Here is a 15,946-nt window from a genome sequence, read left to right as displayed (position 1 = left end):
AGCCTTTGCCTTGGATGACAGCTTTGCACACTCTTGGCATTCTCTCAACCAGCTTCATGAGCAATGCTTTCACTCTGTGGTCCAACACATCCCAAACCATCTCAATTGGGTTGAGGTCGGGTGATTGTGGAGGCCAGGTCGTCTGATGCAGCACTCCATCATTCTCCTTCTTGGTCAAATAGCCCTTACACAGCCTGGAGGTGTGTTATATACTGAATATACTACACTGAACAAAACTATGAACGCAACATGTAAAGTGTTGGTCCCATGTTTCATGAGCTGAAATAAAAGATCCCAGAAATGTTCCTTATGCACAAAAAGCTTATTTCTCTCAAATGTTGTGCACATATGTGTTTACATCCCTGTTAGTGAGCATTATCCTTTGCCAAGATAATCCAGCCACCTCACAAGTGTGGCATATGAATCTGATAAAACAGCATGATCATTACACAGGTGGATCTTGTGCTGGGGAAAATAAAAGACCACTAAAATGTGCAGTTTTGTCACACAACAATACCACAGATGTCTCAAGCTGAGAGAGCGTGCAATTGGTAGGAATGTCCACCAAAGCTCGTAGAGAATTGAATATTACTTTCTCTACCATAAGCCAACGTTGTTTTAGAAAATTTGGCAGTACGTCCAACCGGCCTCACAACCGCAGACCATGTGTAACCACGCCAGCCCAGGACCTCCACATTCGGCTTCTTCACCTGCGGGATTGTTTGTGTCCAGGCACCCAGACAGCTGATGAAACTGAGGAGTATTTATGTCCCTTTTGTGGGAAATAAACTAATTCTGACAGGCCTGGCGCCCAAGTGGGTGGGCCTATGCCCTTCCAGGCCCCCCCATGGCTGCGCTCCTGCCCATTAATGTGAAATCCATAGATTAGGGCCTAATGAATTTATTTAAATTGACTGATTTCGTTATATGAACTGTAACTCACAAAAATCGTTGCAATTGTTGCATGTTGCGTTTTATTTTTTAACAAAAATATAAATGCAACAATTTCAAAGAATTTACTGAGTTACAGTTCATATAAAGAAATCAGTCAACTGAAATAAATCCATTAGGCCCTAATCTATGGATTTCACATGACTGGGAATACAGATATGCATCTGTTGGTAGCTTAGAAAAAAGTAGGGGTGTGGTTCAGAAAACCAGTCAGTATCTGGTGTGACCACTATTTGCCTCATGCAGCGCGACATCTCCTTCGCATAGAGTTGATCAGGCTGTTGTGGCCTGTGGAATGTTGTCCCGCTCCTCTTCAATGGCTGTGCGAAGTCGCTGAATATTGGCGGGAACTGGAACACGCTGTCGTACGTGTCGATCCAGAGCATCCCAAACATGCTCAATGGGTGACATGTCTGGTGACTATGCAGGACATGGAATAACTGGGACATTTTTTAGCTTCCAGGACTTGTGTACAGATCCTTGCAACATGGGGCTGTGGATCATCATGCTGAAACACGAGGTCACAATCGTGGACCTGCTTTGCAGTGCAAACACACCAAAACAAAACTACTGATACAAACGAAACCTAGATATTTGCATACAGCCACAGGACAAAACCCCTTTTTCCGTGAACAAAAAACCCCCCTGAAAATTATGAGTCACGCGTACATCTGTGCTGTGAAATTGGTCCGCGAACGTACTCTGTGTCACCCCCTCACCTTCTGCCATATTTGAACGGACACAAACTAGCACCAATTAAACACAGCTATTAAGAAGAACGCCCATTAGTGGTGGTATGGCTTTGCGTGACATAGTATTTCAAATGATATCGTCAAAGCTGCTGAAAAAGGGTACCAAATATCAGCTATTCAAGCGGCTGCCCGAAACCAGATATGAAGAACGCAGATTTACAAAAAGTAATGGCCGTCTAAATCTCCATTGTTTTTCAACCTGTCACTTCCCCAATACCACCCTCACACTACTCCTCATGCACATTTACATTTGTCTTTCTAGTCATCAGGGCCTCTCAAAGGGATACTGAGGCCAGTCTAGTCCTGTAAGAATCAGCATTGCTATACCACGGGTACAGCTCAATTGTGTGCATTACACCTCCTCAGATCAAACCATTTGACGATATAGTAGGCAGGAATTTTACATCCATAGCAGTTGAAAGATGTCTATGTGCCCATGGCTTTTAATATGGTAAACTAACTGTCCATCTGGCATTTGAAGAGAGCATGGGTGATGGTACACCTCCACTAACACTCCCACACATACACCCTCAGACAAGCTAGGCCCAACTCACAGACATGTACAAACCATGCCAAGAAGCATGAGAAATGCACACCAGAGGAATAAGGACACCTAACTACAAGCAAAAATGCAAAAGGATTACAAATTAATTAATCAGCAGCAATCATATATATATATATATAACATCCCAGACAAATACACCAGTGCATATGAATTGGGTGTGTGTGTCACTAGACATGGGAAATTCTTTGTCAAATCCTGAGGGACAGGCAGTATTTGATATCATATGAGGGATGATGACTCCACAGCCCACCCACCCCCAGAGCACGATAAGCTCGGGTTTTGTTGACACCCCTGGAATGCAGCGGCCATAATAGTACATACTAAAGAGGGGGAGTAATTCCTCTCCCTCTGCAGAGGTCACCCCTCTCTCCCACATCTTTTCTCTGTCACACACACGATATGATTATCCCTGATACCCTTCCAACCACAATGAATATTCATTGAGTTCTGACCAATAACCTGGGTAAAAGGAAGAAAAATGTCTGAATAAAGCCCGTCTTTGCAAGCAAGGCTGACGATCCGTCTCCCTGAGATCCATGAACATGGATCCCACATGGATGATTCAGAACAATCTCGCAGAGTGCCAGCCAATGTACTCACCTATGATTACACATCTAAAGCCCTGAGAGCACAAGCCAGAGAGAGCCCCCGGTGTTACGGAAACACCAAATCTCCTCTGTAAAAGGAGGCAGCATTGCTTCGCTCATCTAACCTATTCTGCCACAGCCAAAACAAAACCCTATTCTAACCAAGCAGTAGTCACGAGCGGCAGCCCCTCCAGCAACAGCCACCCAGAATATGAGCGAGGAGGAGAACACTGCAGAGTAGACACAGAAAGACATGGCTAGCAGATACCAGGGAAGCAGCAGAAATACAAAACCGGACGGCTTGCCTTTTGTAATCGGACATCTCTCCTACACCCCGCGGCCACGGTCACAAATTCCTCGTGGTCTCCATCGGCAGACGGTCGCGGTGTGCGAAACGACGCAACATCCCAATCACCAGCCTGACCATGGTGGAAGCAGCAGCGGCCGTGCCTAATTTCCAGGCTGTTTTGCTCAAAAGTGCTTCCCCACGTACCGTATGATTCAGTCTCCTTGACAAGCAGATGGCGCTTGTGTGTGTGTGTGTGCGAGAGACAGAGGGAACGAGAGAGTGGAGTGTGTGTGCGTGTGTGTGTTGAGCATGAGTCATCGCCCGGCAGCCATTCCGCATTTGCCGGCAGTGGCACACAGCGCACTCCATCCTCGTCCGTCAAGGAGGGGTGAGGGGAGAAACATGGCCTAAGAGGTCCACCACTACCTAAACACACAGGAGGGGTGGGCTTACTCTCACACACAGGATCCTCACTGAGCATGAAAGGAATTCGAAGCAGCCCGCCAATCAGTGAAGGTTTGTGCACATTGTATAAAGCAGAGAGCAAAAGAACATGTACATTCCATGGCTCTCACTAGCAAGCAGGTCAGAAGAATTTGTGGGCTGAATATTACTCAGCTCTGACTGGACTTCTTATCAGGAGTGTTTGCCCGGTGTCATTACTTTGTCAGGCTCATAAAAGGAGGTTAAAAGGTTTACAATGTACAAACCCAACCCACAGGTAGGTGTGAAAGACCTGGGGTGATGTCATCCACGGCTCAGAATAAAGGAACATAGGTGATCGATAGTCCTTTTTCTTTCCTCTCCCTCTTCCTCTCTGGCAGCTCCCATCCAGGTCAGCTCATCAGTTTCCCCTCCAAGCTCTTGTTTCTCTATCACAGGCCATCATAAAAACAGCCCAAGCATATCTAGTGATGAGGATTCTGTACAAGGTGCTGGCCGGTAACAAAGTTAACGTCATGGGATACTTTCCTTGAGTTTGAGGTGTGGAGAAGAGGCTGTTCTGTTACTTGATGAACCAGACAAAGCAAAGCAGCGCAGCAATGTGTCCATCAAGGGTCAGAGGTTCATAGACAACTGTACATGAAATAGAATAATTTATCCCATTCAAAAATCGACCTAACAAACAAGTAGGGTTAAGTCCTACATATTCATATTCTAGCCCAAAATAGGCCAGTCCCACCAGAACTGAAACCAATGGAGTTATTGTATGCTCATTGTGGGATATTCTCTTTACTCTCCATCCCATAGGCGAAATTGCCATATGGGGTTGGGGGAGACATGCCCCCCCCCCAATATTCAGAACAGGTTGATTCATCCCTATGCTATGGCAAAATGTGTAAAGTTGCAGAAAATTTGCATTTAACTGCACATTTATCTCTGCCCCATGGCAAAATGTGTTGAAATGCATGAAGTTAGGCCCCCCCCAATTTTTTTTATTTTCCCTAAAAAAATATTAATTTTGGCTGAGTGTAGGTGCCCCAAATGCGTTAGTCTGGCACTATTCATACCCACAGTGTCTCCTCCGCTTAGCCGGGCTGTCTATTCACGCCCCTCCCCCATTCATTTCAGTCAGGGGGCGGTACAAGGAGGGGGGCCCTAGCCCCACCTGAAATACATCTCATTCCAAAATCCTGGGCATGAATATGGAGTTGGTCCCCCTTTGCTGCTATAACAACCTCCACTCTCTGGAAAAGCTTTCCACTAGATGTTGGAACATTGCTGCTGGGACTTCCATTCAGCCACAAGAGCATTAGTGAGGTTGGGCACTGATGTTGGGCGATTAGGCCTGGCTTGCAATCGGTGTTCCAATTCATCCTAAAGGTGTTCGATGGAGTTGAGGTCAGGGCTCTGTGCAGACCAGTTAAGTTCTTCCATACCAACCTCGACAAACCATTTCTGTATGGACCTCGCTTTGTGCATGGAGGTATTGTCATGCTGAAACAGGAAAGGGCCTTCCCCAAACTGTTGCCACAAAGTTGGAAGCACAGAATCGTCTAAGATGGCATTATATGCTGTAGTGTTAAGATTTCCCTTCCTGGAACTAAGAGGCCTAGCCCGAACCATGAAAAACAGCCCCATAACATCACTCCTTCTCCACCAAACCTTACAGTTGGCACTATGCATTGGAGCAGGTGGCATTCTCCTGGAATCCACCAAACCCAAATTCATCTATACACCTGTGAGTAACAGGTGTGACTGAAATAGCAGAATCCACTAAAGGGGTGACCACATACTTTTGGCCATGTAGTGTATGATTGGCCACCCTTGGGGCCCCTCCATTCTCATTAGGTCAGAGCGCTGTCAATCTGGCTCAGATTGACGAGGAAAAGAGTGTTTCTCTTTTTGTTTCATCAGACCAGAGGACAATTCTCCAAAAAGTACAATCTTTGTCCCCATGTGCAGTTGCAAACCGTAGTCTGGCATTTCTATGGCGGTTTTGGACCAGTGGCTTCTTTCTTGCTGAGCGGCCTTTCAGGTTGTGTCGTTATAGGACTCGTTTTACTGTGGATATAGATACTTTTGTACCTGTTTCCTCCAGCATCTTCACAAGGTCCTTTGCGGTTGTTCTGGGATTGATTTGCACATTTCGCACCAAAGTACGCTCATCTCTAGGAGACAGAACGTGTCTCCTTCCTGAGCGGTATGACGGCTGTGTGGTCCCATGGTGTTTATACTTGCGTACTATTGTTTGTACAGATGAATGTGGTACCTTCAGACGTTTGGAAATAGCTCCCAAGGATGAACCAGACTTGTGGAGGTCTACAAATTTGTTTCTGAGGTCTTGGATGATTTATTTTGATTTTCCCATGATGTCAAGCAAAGAGGTACTGAGTTTGAAGGTAGGCCTTGAAATACATCCACAGGTACACCTCCAATTGACTAAAATGATGTCAATTAGCCTATCAGAAGCTTCTAAAGCCATGACATCATTTTCTGGAATTTTCCAACCTGTTTAAAGGCACAGTCAACTTAGTGTATGTAAACTTCTGACCCACTGGAATTGTGATACTGTGAAATATAAGTGAAATAATCTGTCTGTAAACAATTATTGGAAAAATTACTTGTGTCATGCACAAAGTAGATGTCTTAACCGACTTGCCAAAACTATAGTTTGTTAACAAGAAATTCGTGGAGTGGTTGAGAAATTAGTTTTAATGACTCCAACCTAAGTGTATGTAAACATCTGACTGATATATATATAATAAAATGTGGATTGGGCATAAGGTAGGTGAACTCTAAAATAAAACTCAGTGTTCATCTTTTTTCTTCTTAATATAAACACATATGCATGTGTGACTCCACGTCTACTGTTCGCCCCCTCCAATATCTACACCACAGTTTCGCCCCTTTACTATACAACATTCCTCTCCCTAGACATCTCCAATTAGTATAGTATGCTCTAGTATTTACAGGACCTTTATATGGAAGGTATACTAAATTCAGAATGAAGATGTCATAGTATGGCTGGCAGCTGAAATTGGGATAGAAAATGAGAGGCATGTAATCTGTAGCTACAGACCACATGCCTAGTGGTTGCATTGCAGACAGAGTGCAGCAACACACTTTATTAATATACTCCAGACACACAACACCACTGCTACTATTGCTATAGGAAAGGAGATACTTCTTTACTAGATGATTCCATGTGTGTTATTTCAGTTTCGATGTCTTCACTATTATTCTATAATGTAGAAAATAGTAAAAATAAAGAAATACCCTTGAATAAGTAGGTGTCCAAACTTGTGCCTGGTACTGTAGTTCAACAGCACTTTTCATTTTGCATACCGAAAGATATTTGCATACAGAAATGTAATTGTTACCTAAACAGCTGTTCCATAACCACATTGCCAAACCTACTGCCAAAATAAACAAATAAAATAAAACAAACTGACACACAGGGATAAAAAAAATGCTCAAATTGTTCCGACCTCTGCACCCTTTCGCTGATAAGAAAAGGATGTGATAAGGCTTCCCTAATCTTACCTCATCTGCCCATAACCCCCAAAACACACACAACACGCACACAATCACATAAAATCCAATAATCTATTAGCTAAGAAACCTGTTGGTAGTGTTGATTGGTCCTCAATGGGGCATCAAGACTGAGTATGTTAGTGACAATTTTCTACTGGATAAGTTATTGTCTTGAAGTTGTAGACTATACTTCTAAAAGAAGCTTCTGAGTTTTTCCTGTGTGTGAATTTTTGGGACAGTCTTTTCAAACCTCAATTGGGGCAAATTGGGATGGGAATAACTAGGAATATAACTACTTCTTTGCTACAGTAAACTGAACTGCCTTTTACCTGCCCAAATCTAATATCTGCTAAACTAGTCATGTCAAACCATTCACATGGGGCCTTGCCATTGACGCTGCTAAAGCGAACTTTGCGCCCAAGGCCCACCGGCTGGATGTACAGGTTCAGCCATTCGAGCCCACTGTTGCCTCAGGTGGTCCACTGACACCGGGGAAAACAAACGCAAACTCCCCACATGCTTATGACATCACCCCCATACAAAATGGTCAGATCTCAGTTCCCCTATCAGCGGAGAGATGGAGCAGATGGTGTTTTCACTTGGTCACTGCCAAACATTGAGAATGAGTTCCCTCGCCATCACAAAGAGAGTGACTATGCTCTTTAACCAAGTCAACCAAACCGGGTGAAAAAGGAAAATGGCACTCTGTGACTTTGTGTGGTGCTTTCACATGAGCTCCCCCGTCGACAGATATCCAAAACGTGAGCAGGTTGATAGAGGCAGAATGTGGACATGTGCGATGCCACTATTGAACTGAAGTAAAGGTAATCCATCTTCCATTAGTCATGTCACATGGCCTGTAGCCCAAATGGCAAACACCATATCTGCCCTGTGACATCCCAATCACTAGGCAAAAAGCAGTGTACAGGTTGGCCACCTTTGAGTCCCTCAAAGTTTGGGACAGTTTAAGTCAGGATCAAGACCTTAGAATGAAAGAGACAGTCTATAAGTAAAGCACATGAATGAAGTGCAGTATTATTCATGTAATGACAAGCTTTGTATCATTGGTGATAGACAATAAGAATATGGCAATGAGGCATCTCTTTGTTGACGTTCAAACAACCTTTCGGTAAAGGGAAAAATGACAACAGCAACAATTTGGCTCCAATAGTTTCATCTCGGCTTCATTTTGCCGTTGTTGAGCAGAACACTGCCGGCCCAGCTCATGGAAGGGGAGGGTTGATATGAAATCGATCCGGGGCAGTAATGGGGCTGGGAAGCTGGGGACAGTTGTGTTGACCTTTCCTCAATGTCATTTTCTCCCCTCGGTGGCATTATTGACAGCTCAGAATTTGCTGGTTCTGGGGCGTCATTACTGTGATCAATACAACTAGCCAACCAAACCTCCGGAAATGGGGGAAGGAGGGGACGTGCACATGCAAAATTGCACTTAGACCAATAAAACTGGACCACATTTAGCCATTCGGATAGATATAATAAAACAGTCTTTAACAGTTGTGTACTGTATGTTGCTGGAATTTGCAGGAACACTGTTGTGTAACTACTTTGGCCTGTTGCTCGAGGGTACTAAAACCTGTGATATCATTCGAGAACTTGAGCATCCTACGTATCCTTTTGTGCACACATGAAACGTTGCCAAGGCGACTTTGTTCCAACATTCCCCCCACCATTCAATCATGTTCAATTGCTTAAGAAATGTCAACGCCAATGGTTATGGATTGAAGTAACCTGCTTCTTTTTAGCACTTTCAGTTTGGGTAAATATTTCCCAAGCTCAAACTATTAGATTTCCATCTGAGTCATGTGTTTACCTATAGGTGTGTGTGTGAGCGTACCATAAATCATTGTAAGAAAAGATAGCCTACTCCTTCAGGCCATGGGTTATTGCCAAATCTCTACACGCAGGACAAAGGACATAAAGCTATGAGCAACAGAACCTTTATTGCAAAAACCTCCAAGGTGTACTCTACACCCAAAAACATATGCCTTGTAGAACGTGTAGGCCAGTGGTGGTGAGTGCCATTTAATATTAGGGATGACCATTGTATCAGTTGTTGTATCATTTGTTGGGCTAATATGTTGGCTAGACATCAAAAGAGGTTACAGAAGACAGAATTGCAAAAAATGGCCCACTTTTTCGGAATTCACCCTGGCCTACAGCATGGATGACTGTCATTCATATTCCATTCGCCCAGCTCAGTGTAACATCAATAGGTTTTGGCTACTACATGATAATCGAATTTCCCCTATACCCATCATGAGGTTGCTACAACCTAGCCTACAAATGAAAGTTTATATCGTAGGCGCACCGGTCGAGAGACAAATTGGAGTAATCAAAGTGACACATTCAATACCGCCTTGCACATGCTTGCACACACAGTTCACTTTCATAGCAGCCACATACAGAATCATCACTTACAGTGGGGAAAAAAGTATTTGATCCCCTGCTGATTTTGTATGTTTGCCCACTGACAAAGAAAGGATCAGTGTATAATTTTAATGGTAGGTTTATTTGAACAGTGAGAGACAGAATAACAACAAAAATATCCAGAAATATCCATGTCAGAAATGTTATAAATTGATTTGCATTTTAATGAGGGAAATAAGTATTTGACCCCCTCTCAATCAGAAAGATTTCTGGCTCCCAGGTGTCTTTTAGACAGGGGATTCAGAGGACAACTGGTGAAAGTGTTGTGGTCAGATGAGACCAAAATGGAGCTCTTTGACATCAAATCAACTCGCTGTGTTTGGAGGAGGAGGAATGCTGCCTATGACCCCAAGAACACCATCTCCACTGTCAAACATGGAGGTGGAAACATTATGCTTTGGGGGTGTTTTTCTGCTAAGGGGACAGGACAACTTCACCGCATCAAAGGGACGATGGACGGGGCCATGTACCGTCAAATCTTGGGTGAGAACCTCCTTCCCTCAGCCAGGGCATTGAAAATGGGTCAGGATGGGTGTTCCAGCATGACAATGATCCAGAACACACGGCCAAGGCAACAAAGAAGTGGCTCAAGAAGAAGCACATTAACCTCTACGGGCTAGGTGGGACGCTTGCGTCCCACCTACTCAACAGCCAGTGTAATCCCGTGGCGCGTTATTCAAATACCTCAAAAATGCAAAAACTTCAATTTTTCAAACATATGACTATTTTACACCATTTTAAAGACAAGACTCTCGTTAATCTAACCACACTGTCCGATTTCAAAAAGGCTTTACAACGAAAGCAAAACATTAGATTATGTCAGCAGAGTACCCAGCCAGAAATAATCAGACAGCCATTTTTCAAGCTAGCATATAATGTCACATAAACCCAAACCACCTTAGATGATCTTCATCAGATGACAACCCTAGGACATTATGTTATACAATACATGCATGTTTTGTTCAATCAAGTTCATATTTATATCAAAAACCAGCTTTTTACATTAGCATGTGACTAGCATGTGACTAGCATTCCCACGAACACTGCCGGTGAATTTACTAAATTACTCACGATAAACGTTCACAAAAAGCATAACAATTATTTTAAGAATTATAGATACAGAACTCCTCTATGCACTCGATATGTCCGATTTTAAAATAGCTTTTCGGTGAAAGCACATTTTGCAATATTCTCAGTAGATAGCCCGGCATCACAGGGCTAGCTATTTAGACACCGAGCAAGTTTAGCACTCACCAAAGTCAGATTTACTATAAGAAAAATGTTATTACCTTTGCTGTCTTCGTCAGAATGCACTCCCAGGACTTCTACTTCAATAACAAATGTTGGTTTGGTCCCAAATAATCCATTGTTATATCCAAATAGCTGCGTTTTGTTCGTGCGTTCAAGACACTATCCGAAAGGGTAAATAAGGGTGACGAGCATGGCGCAATTCGTGACAAAAAATGTCTAAATATTCCATTACCGTACTTCGAAGCATATCAACCGCTGTTTAAAATCCATTTTTATGCCATTTTTCTCATAAAAAAAAGCGATAATATTCCGACCGGGAATCTGCGTTTAGGTAAACAGACGAAAGAAAATAAAGCATGGGGTCGACTCGGGCACACGCCTAAGCCCATAGTACTCTGATCGGCCACTTGCCAAACGTGATAGTGTGTTTCAGCCAGAGGCTGCCTCGATATCGTTCAGCTTTTTCCCGGGCTGTGAGAGCCTATGGGAGCCGTAGGAAGTGTCACGTTATAGCAAAAATCCTCAGACTTCAATAAAAAGAGCCAAGATAAACAACAACTTGTCAGACAGGCCACTTCCTGCATGGAATCTTCTCAGGTTTTGGCCTGCCATATGAGTTCTGTTATACTCACAGACACCATTCAAAACAGTTTTAGAAACTTTAGGGTGTTTTCTATCCAAAGCCAATAATTATATGCATATTCTAGTTACTGGGCAGGAGTAGTAACCAGATTAAATCGGGTACGTTTTTTATCCGGCCGTGTCAATACTGCCCCCTAGCCCTAACAGGTTAAGGTCCTGGAGTGGCCTAGCCAGTCTCCAGACCTTAATCCCATAGAAAATCTGTAGAGGGAGCTGAAGGTTCGAGTTGCCAAACGTCAGCCTCGAAACCTTAATGACTTGGAGAAGATCTGCAAAGAGGAGTGGGACAAAATCCCTTCTGAGATGTGTGCAAACCTGGTGGCCAACTACAAGAAACGTCTGACGTCTGTGATTGCCAACAAGGGTTTTGCCACCAAGTACTAAGTCATGTTTTGCAGAGGGGTCAAATACTTATTTCCCCCATTAAAATGCAAATTATTTTATAACATTTTTGACATGCGTTTTTCTGGATTTTTTTGTTGTTATTCTGTCTCTCACTGTTCAAATAAACCTACTATTAAAATTATAGACTGATCATTTCTTTGTAAGTGGGCAAACGTACAAAATCAGCAAGGGATCAAATACTTTTTTCCTCCACTGTAATTCCTTCTATGTACGCTACTCCTCACACTTTTTCCCTTCGCTTGTGGAATTCAGTGCACAACAGAACAGATGTCTGTGACCAGGCACAAAAAACCTCTCCAAGCCAAACCTTCATATCATAACTGCTAACCGCTACACAGCATACATCACTGTCACCATATTAACGTTATAGTCAACAAACTAGAACTAACATGTTAGTAAACCCAAAATGTAATCCATGTGTACAATCACGCAGTAGTGTATAGCAAGCAGTTGGTGTGCCACAGTGGCAATAAATGAATGAAACCAAAAGCTTATCTTGACTTGGAAGAGTTGAAGTGTTGGAAAGCCTAAGCCACCTCTCTTTTTGAGTCAGATTGTTGAGTAGGCTAAATTTGCTACATTAGCTAAGTAAATGAAAGGTAAACTAAGAAGAAGAACAATTACAACAAAATATAGCTATGGTTAGGGTTACTGTATAAGTCTATGGAAGAGTGTGAGAACCATGAGCCTCCTATGTTTTGTATTGAAGACAATGTACCCAGAGGTGGACAGAAAATAGCTGTCCTCCTGCTACCCCAAGGTGCTGCCCTAGAGGGTGCTGTTGAGGCTACTGCAAACAGTGCGTTTTAATCAGTTATTTGGTAGGGATGGGTATGAGTAATTGAGTACTGAACGGACATCAAAACCATCTTTAATCACGTTTTTCAAGTACTGTAAAAACACTTGGTCGAAACTCTCGTCTTTGAAGACAACATTAATTTGCTTCGACTCGTGTTCCATTTGTACACATGCATTTGCGGGGCAAACAAAAACGTAACCAAACGGGTCCCGTGTGGCTCAGTTGGTAGAGCATGGAGCTTGCAATGCTAGGGTTATCGGTTTCATTCCCACAGGGGACCAGTATGAAAAATGATGTAGGCCAACTAACTACTGTAAGTCGCTCTGGATAAGATCGTCTGCTAAATGACTAAAATGTCAAATGTATGTATCTAACCGTTCTTCTCCCCAAATTCCCTTTCCCACCTTGTCTCACTCAATTGCGTTCCGACCGCTCACTCTACAAATGCTGAGTGCCACACAAAACCGCCTGCTAGGCCTTCAGAAACAAAGGCCTAGAAAAATGCATCTAACTGATGGGATAGACAAGCCACATTCCTTGCCAAATAACAACAGTTTTATCACAAATTCAAAATGGACTGATTGACTGAAGTAAGTAAATGTGTGTTCCAACAACAAGGTGTAGTTTTGGAATAATTGCGCCCCGTCTAATTTCCGCTCAGGCTACTTTGCTGTTGTCACTAGTTACCACAGCCACAAAGTCAAAATTGGCTATATTGTAAAAATGTATGGAGAAAAAAAAAGGTTAATTTAAGGTTAGGCATAAGGTTAACGTTAGGGTTAAGGGTTAGGTTTAAATGTGATATTAAGAAGAGAAATTGTACAAATAGGCAGAGTTTATGACTGTGGCAACACTACTTTGCAAACTGCTAGTGCCATTTAGAATTGGTTAGCCTATGCTATAACCCCGCCTAAGCATAGACAGGTTCCACACTGAAAATATGCAAAACATTAGTCTGATAAATAGAAATTGCATATTTTCATCAGATTCATTAAGCCTAGGCCAACTAAATTGAATGCACTTATATCGAAAAGACAGATTTTGGTTTGTAACCCTAAAAATAAAAAAAAGGTCTTTCAACTCGCCAAATTGAGCCTGGTAAAAGATAAATAATAATCATGGAGAATAATTGTTCCAGACATGAGATGTACATCACTTCGCACTATTATGTGGTAACGGCTTGGGAAATAAAAGAGTCTTGGGTGCAAATATATATTTTTTTTAAACAACGCTATGTCATTGCACAGCCATAGGATTCTACCAACAAACGCCACTGCTGAGGCTACTACCTGTTCCACGATATAATATAACCAGGTGAAATGACCGTTTCAATAAATTCATTATAAAACTGCACTTTTTTTTTTAAATTGATGACTGGGGCATTTTAGCTATTAGGATTTGTTATTTGTAATGGTTATGATAAATGATGCATCGTTGGCATATAGATAAATGCGCACATATATTTTTCCAGTGTGGACCTTATGTTTTTCTTAATTTGAGTACTTGAAAAACAATCATACAAGTACTCAAAGTCAAAAAACTGCAGTTGTCCATCCCTATTATTTGGTGAAATGTGAATATATTTAGTACCTATAATTATATCTAAAAATGATAACTTTTGAAGTGTTTCACTACTTTTATGAAATTCAATGAATAGGATGGTCCTCCGCCTTCCTTCTCTGAGGAGGCTACAATAGGACATCTATTTTAAAAAGCAAAAGTGTGTAGAACTATAAGTAAGATGGAATGGACTTTACATGAGAAAATGGCTTGTGTGAAAATGGGTTTACCAGTAGAAATAGAGGGAGTAAAAATTAAACAATCTGTGCATGACAAAGAATTTCCAGTGAATGCCTATGTACTAGTATTGCAGCAGAACCCATGAATAACCTATTAATAGACTAACGTAATGTACAAGGTCCTTATAATAAAATTTAAAAAAAACTGTAGGGCGGAAATGTTGACTATCATTCGGTAACTGCAGTAAAATGCGATGTATCATTATACTGAATCAACAGGATTAACTTTCCAACTAGACATTAATATTTGATCCTACTTAGAACATGATTAAATATTCACGTAAACTCTGCCAACGCCGCGCGCACCCCCTCGGCCTTTGCGGTTGGTATTTTTATGAATGAAGGACAGTATGCAAATTAGAGCGATTCCGAAAAGAAATGGCGGATATGGCATATCAGTCCTCCACAAAGAAAGACTTTCTAGCCAACAGCGTCACAATGCAAACGAAAGCTACTTTTCCGTGACCGTGCACCCAGATCATTTTACATAGTGGTCAACATACACACATACAACGTTGTTATACGCCTGCCGCTGTTATTTGCATGGCAAATGGTGACATTAAGCGCAGTTTTGAAACTTTTCACTGTAAAACCCTTTACAAAATGTTTCCGATCCAACCCCCCCTCTCGTCCCCCCCTTCTCCCTCGTTCAAGACTGAAGTCGTTCAGGAGGGAGAGGGGGGCCTAACCATCCAGCTCCTCTGTCCACTAACGTTACATTGTAACAAAGCATGTTCAACTTTGGGGGAAAACTTCAGGTCCACTCTCGTCATGCATCTCAGACATGCACAACATGGGTATAATTAGAGAACGTATCACACACGAAATAAGAATTAAGGCTACTTTTGCGAAGTAGCTAATGTTATAGGCTACTCACTCGTCTGGGTGTGTTTCCTCGGTCATTTTTCCGTTTCACCTACAATAATATCCCACCGAGGGCACATTGTGTGGTGTCTTCATTTTGTCTTGCCCTTCTCGTCCAACACCTCGATCACACACCGTAACAGTAGCAGCCTAGTTTTCCAGAGTGTTTTTTTCTATGTTTGTTTGCGTTATTTATTGCTTCTCTTCTTCGTCTCTCAGCGCTTCACTACAATTATTCGAGTGCATCCACGAGAGTGTAAATCCCTTTGGAACACCTCCACCGATTTAATCCCGTCGCGCCCCATGCTGAAATGCGGTAATTGAAATCGTGCGTTGATGTCGGTGAGGATGGCCCCGTACGAGCCCCATCTCTGGTTACTCCATGTTGGATTCTGTCTGTAGAAGCCAACGCCGCCGACACTGGGGTTGGAGGGGAGGGGGGGGGCTTGCGGAAGTGATGACGTCAGACCTGAAGGACTGCAAACCTTATAGGATTTTTAGGGATGTCCAAAAGCCAGCAGTGGACTAATTGGCTATACCAAACTATGATGTATGTTTCCCTATTTATACTGTTCCACACAATAAGGTCTCTCTCAGGACATTGCATTTACATCAC

General features: G+C 42.6%; 1 protein-coding gene across 4 annotated transcripts in view; it reads right to left on the bottom strand.

The window, feature by feature from the left end:
- Nucleotides 1–15,754, bottom strand: part of LOC106585934 (sprouty-related, EVH1 domain-containing protein 2) — a 27,372-nt gene extending 11,618 nt beyond the window's left edge. For 3 of the 4 annotated variants that reach the window (XM_014172684.2, XM_014172699.2, XM_014172711.2), the window contains exon 1: nt 15,344–15,754. In XM_014172684.2, coding sequence (XP_014028159.1) covers nt 15,344–15,369 — 26 coding nt within the window. In that variant the 5' untranslated portion in view covers nt 15,370–15,754. The remainder of the gene's footprint in view (nt 1–15,343) is intronic. The other variant, XM_014172704.2, reaches the window with a different exon arrangement.
- Between the last annotated feature and the right edge of the window lie 192 nt (nt 15,755–15,946).

The sequence above is a fragment of the Salmo salar genome, chromosome ssa02 (assembly GCF_905237065.1).
Source record: "Salmo salar chromosome ssa02, Ssal_v3.1, whole genome shotgun sequence".
NCBI lineage: Eukaryota > Metazoa > Chordata > Actinopteri > Salmoniformes > Salmonidae > Salmo > Salmo salar.
The sequence above is the reverse complement of the archived record's forward strand: the minus strand, read 5'-3'. Positions and strand labels throughout refer to the sequence as shown.